Source organism: Hordeum vulgare, chromosome 4H (assembly GCF_904849725.1).
Source record: "Hordeum vulgare subsp. vulgare chromosome 4H, MorexV3_pseudomolecules_assembly, whole genome shotgun sequence".
NCBI lineage: Eukaryota > Viridiplantae > Streptophyta > Magnoliopsida > Poales > Poaceae > Hordeum > Hordeum vulgare.
The window spans coordinates 126,735,341-126,741,681 of NC_058521.1; the positions used below are offsets into that span (position 1 = coordinate 126,735,341).

Consider the following 6,341-nt stretch of genomic DNA (forward strand, 5'->3'; position numbering starts at 1 on the left):
TATTGTTAGCTTCTCGGATATAACTGAGACCGGTGTATTTCCGTTAAGCAATTAATAGAAAGGGGTATGAGCCCGGTTGAAGAAAAAAAGGTGCTCATTCTCATACTACACTACGGTGATGTGAGGGATGAGTTCTTTTTTTTGTCAAATTTTGCGAGGTGTTGAAGCAGTGGAGACCGCCTTGCCTTGGTACCACCTCTCGGTGTTTTTGTTTCTAGGTGTTAACTCCGTGTGCTTTATTTTTATTTTCCAACACATAATATGGGACCCAAAAGCTATTGAACGCTCACTGTGGGGCATAACAATTGCGAATGTTTTTTTTATGGAATTCTTTGGAAGTATGTGCCAATTTCTTCAAAAACACATGAAAACTGATGGCAAGGAGAGGATTTTGCTGTGAGAATTGTCGTGTTCGTTTTAAAGAATTGCCATGTTTGAAACACATAAACTACCACGAAAAATGTTCGTTTTACCATGTACACCCAGTGAATGTTCGCTGAATAACATTACCCTATAACTAGCCGAAATGATCTCGTTATACATGAGGAGTTGCTGTCCATTCCTGCCAAACCCATTGTCCCCTTGTCTAACCTCAAAAGGGGTGCAGCTTGCTTAATTGCCTCTTCTTCTGTAGTTCCATCCTCCCCAAGCCCAAGGCAAGCATGGCGCACAACGCGCCGTCCAACTCTCTCATATTCCTCCTGGTCCTAGTCATCATCCAAGCTGCCAGAGGCGCGACGTCGCGTCCATCGCCGGCGCCGGCGGGGTACGTGCCGGTGCGCGCCGTGGTGTACCGATCGGTGGCGCTCCCGGCCGCGACGGTAGCCGCCGCCGGGGACGAGGCGCCGGGCGGCGGAGGAAGGTACGAGCCGTTCCAGCTGTGCATGGGGTGCCGGTGCTGCGCGGCGGCGGCAGGGAGCAGCAGCAGCGCCAGCTCGAGCAGCTCATGCGTGGACACGCGGTGTTGCTACGCCATCGACTGCAACGTCCCCGGCAAGCCCTTCGGCGTCTGCGCCTTCTCCCCCCGCACATGCGGCTGCGGCGCCGGCAGCAACTGCACCACCACCTAGGGCGATCCCCGTCGCTGCCGACCGCCGTTCAGCTAATGACCGGCCTCGTGAGTCGTGAATGATCACCTGCTAGCTGTTTTTGACATACTATTATTTTTACTTCAATTTGGATGGAAAAAGGTTACATCTCACGATTTATTTTTCATTTCCTTGTACCCATTTCAATTCTTTTGAGCACTGTCGAAATATATATTTTTACTCGTTCGTTGAGGGTTGGCAGCTGTCGTGTTTGACTCATTTCACCTGCCTTTTCTGCCGAAGCAAAAATTCCCGTGCTGACTCTGTGGAAAGCATCGCAAGATAGACAGGTACAAGTACCTAACCTTCACTTTCCAAAGCACTGACTCTTGCACGCACCCAAGAAAAAAAAAATGCACTGACTATGACTGTACTTAGGTGCCAACAATAATTGTGCATTTGTCATTTGACGCCAAGTGGCAGAACATATGCACCACATCTCCATCAACCAAATGCCAATAAGCTCAAATCTTTTCCTTTCCTCCCCTTTCCAAAAGGAAGATCAGTGGGGAACAAGAAAATAAGTTCGGTAGTCACGCAACGAAGAATAACCAGCGCGATGAACAAGCGGTCTTGCAATATCACTACATCAGATTTGGACTGGTGCTGCCAGGTCCGTGGACAATACGAACCACACCGCGCAATCAAGGACAAACAATCGTAAGGCTAGTTTTAGGCAAGAGTGGCAGAAAATTAGAGAGTTCATCAGAGATACATTTGTCTGGCTAGAAGAAAAGAGCGCGGTACTCGGTGGCCTCATGAGCCATTTCTTCCATGCTTCTATCTTTTCTTTCGACGTCTAGGTCAAGCTTCTCCTTCATTTCCTTCTCTTTCACCTCAATCTGTTACAAAGCAAAATGGCAAGCTTTACGTGAAAATCAACAAGAAAATAAAACCAGATGGGACAATAATATCAACAGAACACCAACGTCATGTACCGCATCATATATTTCATCGTTCTTCTCAAAATCTCCTTTCTTCCTGGGGATGACGTGGATGTGTACATGGGCAACTGTTTGGCCAGCCTGAGGACCATCCTGACAAGTACAAATAGATGTAATTCAGCAAGCCCTCCTTCTTCCGCCATCGATTATTGTAACTTTGTAAGGTAAAGGTAAACACAGTAACCAAAGGCAAAACCAGAGTGAATGATTCGAGAGCAACTAGCAAACTTCGAGTCTAACATTATATGTCTATCAAATTTAACTTTGTTGTCTACGGGGTGCATGGTGTAATCAAAGGCTAACCCATTCTATTTTGTTGTGTACAGTGTACCACAACAGAAAATCAATAAGGTACACACCAACTAAATAAAATTTGGATACTGAGTTATTCACGAAATAGATATAGACTTCACCTGAATCGCGAATGTGATGGAGGAAGCTTTGTGGTACTGCTCGAGCTTTGCACCAACTTCCTTTGCAATTACCCACAAATCACCAGTCTCATCAGAACTTAGATCAGCAAATCGTTTCACCTCGCGCTTGGGGCACACAAGGACATGTGTGTATTGTTAAGGAAAATGATATATACAATAAAACATGTGTTCTCATCATATGAAACTTTAAACCGTAATAGATGCTGAACTCCAAATGATAAAGGTTGTGAACAGCTGAACAACATGACAAAAACTAAAGCCAATGAGGTACTACCTCAAGTAAAAGTTATATACCATAAGTGCATACTCCCTCCCTCCGGTGAAGAGTCTACGTTTGGCTTTAAAATTTATCCACAAAAGAGTGTACTTTTACCTTCCCAATGCACTTTAAAGTAGAAAAAAATGCTTCTCTCTCATCACACGGTAAACAAGACCAATTCATTCTACACATAGTCTCCTTAATTGTACATGCACTTAGAGGGTGCTTGGATACGTTTTAGTCCCATGACTAAAAGTAGTGGGACTAAAACTTGCTAGCCTCACCCATGCTTGGATCCAAATACTAAAGAGACTAAAATCAAGTTAATGAGCATTTATTATCCTCCAAACCCTCCAATCCAGAACTCGACTGTGTTAAGGGAGAGGAGTTAAATGAGGAGAGAGAGGACTAATCCACATTTTAGTAGGGGTACCCCTGACTAAAAAAAAAATTAGTCTCAATTTTAGCCCCTCTTTAGTCAGGGGTGCTTGGAACTTTGGCCTCTTAAAGAGACTATTTTTAGTCAGACTAAAATAATTCCCTTGGATCCAAGCACCCTCTTAGCTCACTGGGGGTTGGGTAATTAAAGAGATCGAGAGAAGGGGGCTTGCACCTTTCCAATGCATTTTTTACTCCACTTCATAATTTGTCCTAAAATGTCCTATATGTACACTTTTCACCGGACGGAGGGAGTATATTAGTATGAATAGGTTGCCCACTTGAACTAACTGCTGCATAAAATTCTGCGATATTTTCATAAGAAGATGAAGATCAATTAATTGCATGACATGACATTTAATATTATTATTTCTAAAGAATTATTAATGGCAGTTGTGTCAACCACTTTTTATAAGCCACTCACATGAAACCAAATTCTAGCATCGACATCCTTGATATCTGGATTCTATTTACATATCAATGCAAAAGACTAGGAAAATATGCATACAATATATTCTTAAAAAGGAATCAGTCATCCTTTTCTGTTGGAAGTGTCTGGACTGTATCCATGAGTTTTAGTAGGCATAATAAACAAGCAAGTGAATCAAAGTTATTGATGGTATGACAAAACGAGGAGACCCCATCCAGGCATGTCCTCATTAGCATTCTCATAAAGTCTAAATATCGTCTTTGCCAAATCAAAGGATATGACCTGCAGAGTAAGATTGACATAGGTAAATACAAAATAGCAGCCAGAAGTACAAAAGATACAAATCTAAAATTACAAATAGCTGTTGTAGAAAATGGAAACAAAAATAAATCGACCGTTCATGAACATGGTGATTTGTTCAAACAGATAATTTAAACGGCTTATATGTCTAAGAACTACTCCCTCCGCCCCGAAATGTAAGACGTGTTTTTATACTACCATAGTATCAAAAAATGTCTTGCATTTCGGGACAGAGGGAGTACATAGGATGGCATAAATGGGTAGCTAAGAACTATAAAGGAAATCATGCATTGCAGGATCAAGAAGATGGGGTCTAGGAACCATGTACGGATAAAACAAAACAAGCCACTCCAGCTCGATGGTGTTTTTCCTTGTCTTTTGGCAAATGAAGTGTGGGAGGGAAGCATGGCATTCTCTTAAGCAAATAAAAAAGCTTGACTGCAGAGTAGTACTTAGACATATTTCTCCCAGGTTAACGTTGAAGCTGGCAAATAAAAGAATGAAACCCGTTCGCCTACTTATTTCTCCCAGGTTAACGTTGAAGCTAAAGCACAGCAGAAGATCTCCATTCTCGAAGCTGGGCATAACTTCCCGAAATAAACGAAATTGGGATCTAATCTGTCTATCAATAGTTAACACGGTCCAGTGTGTTTAAATTATTTCCATAATGGTCTGAAGAGTGAATTTCTTATCTATCATCTGGTCTAAACAAATCTTATGTGTCATCAGCTGCATCCGCAAGGGCGGGCTAATTTTTCTAAGCATGTGTCGCATGCCCACATGCGATTCATCATCGAGATATATACCTACCGTGATTCTAGGTCAGGAGCCGCAGACTGGCATTAAATTTTCTAAGAATGTGTCGCATGCTCACAAGAGGCGAGGCAGGGGAAAGGGGCGAAGAAGGCGCCGAGATTACCAGGGAGGAGGGGGCGGAGGTTGACCATGGCGTACGAGAGGGGCGTGGCGTGGAAGACCTCCCTCGCGTCGATCTTATACGGCCCGAACTTGTACCGCGGCGGCTCCTCCATCCTCGGAGCGGGGAAGACGAGGAGGAGACGGAGGACGAAAGCGGACGCAGGCAGCAAGGAGGCCGCGGCGGCGGGGCGACTGGGGAGAGGGCGGAGAGCTCAAGCTGCCTGCAGATAGCGAAAACAGCGACTTGGAGACAGCTTTTTGTGAAGTTCGTCCCCCAACCCGAAAGCGTCGACCGACTGATTTCGTGCAGAAATCACTAGCGGTCGGACCCGTCCCTCCTGGTCCCGTTAACAGCGTCTCTAACAGACCCCGTATCTATATGTTCCTGATTTTTTAATTGCGGGATCGTATAAAATTAATTTGCAGAAACGCATAAGCTCACACACAACATGATTGATATGTTTGAGGGCGGCTGGCCAGCAAATGAAGACGGTAAGGCGCGGGCAACCGTTTGTTCGGAACGACAGTGAAGGTAGGATTGACGCCGGAGAGAGGGTATACGGTTGGGTTCAGCATGACGACGTCGAAAAGGATTCTGGTGTGGATCTGGGGGTGAGGAGAGCTGATGATGGATTTTGGATATAATATGAGACTGTTGAGTGAAACGGGGGCGGACAATGGGGGTGTTGGCAGCTTCAGTAAAAAGGGTAAAAAGAGAACATCGGTCGCCCCGCGGAAAGCATGTGCAAACGATTGCATCTATGAATCTGTGTGCACAAAAACCATAAATTTGTTTGAAATGAAGACATGATCTCACCATTTCGCCTTGAATTTTTTTTCACGATACACAATCATCATTATACCCTAGTATTAATTTTCTCATGCATTTCGGGACTCGTTTGCTATTTTTAAGTTTTTTTTGTATTTGTTATGCATTTAGTGCATATAAATCAAATATCAACTATAGCTACATGTGGATGTTGGTAAAGAATGCTCTATAAAATCATTTATGTGTCATTTTGCGTGTTTTCATTCATTGCACAAGGTATTGAAAGAATTTTCAAACGTTTCGGTTACGAGATGCGCGCACCAGCGTAGTGCTTGTTGGTGCACTAATTGCAAGAAATGCAAATGGACTCCCCAAATCACAGAAGTCGGTGATTCACCGTGGCGTGATCTCAAGACACCGTATAATTTTTTGGTAAAGTTTGGCACATGTGTGATGACCGCTCCTTGAAAACCAGAGCATCTCACAAGAAGAATCATAGTTTTCGAAAGGAGACATGGCAATTCGAACTCCAATCGACGGTGACTTCATCGCTTCGCCTTGAAATTACTCCCACGACGGGCAATCACCATTGTACGCTAGGTTTGATTTTCTAGCACATTTCAGGGCTCATTTGCTATATTTAAGCTCTTTTAGCTTTTATCGGTCATTTAGTCATACAAATGAAATCACAATTACAACTACATGTGTTGACGCGAGGGATAAGAACATCTGTAGCAAACCCCTTATATTGCGTTGAACTA

General features: G+C 43.7%; 2 protein-coding genes across 3 annotated transcripts; one reads left to right on the forward strand and one right to left on the reverse strand.

Annotated features, from left to right (window-relative positions):
• Positions 1-500: 500 nt before the first annotated feature.
• On the forward strand, positions 501-1,280 carry LOC123448114. The gene has a single exon (XM_045124889.1). The coding sequence runs from the start codon at positions 663-665 to the stop codon at positions 1,068-1,070; it is 408 nt and encodes a 135-aa protein (XP_044980824.1). The 5' UTR covers positions 501-662; the 3' UTR covers positions 1,071-1,280.
• Positions 1,281-1,547: 267 nt separating this feature from the next.
• On the reverse strand, positions 1,548-5,121 carry LOC123448113 (bifunctional bis(5'-adenosyl)-triphosphatase/adenylylsulfatase FHIT). Of its 2 annotated transcripts, none has more exons than XM_045124888.1 (4): positions 4,811-5,121; positions 2,446-2,592; positions 2,027-2,113; positions 1,548-1,930 (listed from the first exon to the last, which is right to left on the reverse strand). In XM_045124888.1, the coding sequence occupies exons 1-4, from the start codon at positions 4,922-4,924 to the stop codon at positions 1,814-1,816; spliced, it is 465 nt and encodes a 154-aa protein (XP_044980823.1). In that variant the 5' UTR covers positions 4,925-5,121; the 3' UTR covers positions 1,548-1,813. The 2 variants fall into 2 exon arrangements, with proteins under 2 accessions (XP_044980823.1, XP_044980822.1); XM_045124887.1 differs by having other exon boundaries at positions 2,027-2,125; positions 4,811-5,114.
• Between the last annotated feature and the right edge of the window lie 1,220 nt (positions 5,122-6,341).

Excerpts from the sequence above, each read along its gene's own strand:
- LOC123448114 (XM_045124889.1), top strand. The coding sequence starts at position 663 with ATGGCGCACAACGCGCCGTCCAACTCTCTCATATTCCTCCTGGTCCTA.
- LOC123448113 (XM_045124887.1), bottom strand. The coding sequence starts at position 4,924 with ATGGAGGAGCCGCCGCGGTACAAGTTCGGGCCGTATAAGATCGACGCG. Across the intron at positions 2,593-4,810 it reads TCCGCCCCCTCCTCCCTGGT|CATGTCCTTGTGTGCCCCAA; the intron begins AATCTCGGCGCC and ends TAACAATACACA. Across the intron at positions 2,126-2,445 it reads CCATCACATTCGCGATTCAG|GATGGTCCTCAGGCTGGCCA; the intron begins GTGAAGTCTATA and ends TGTACTTGTCAG.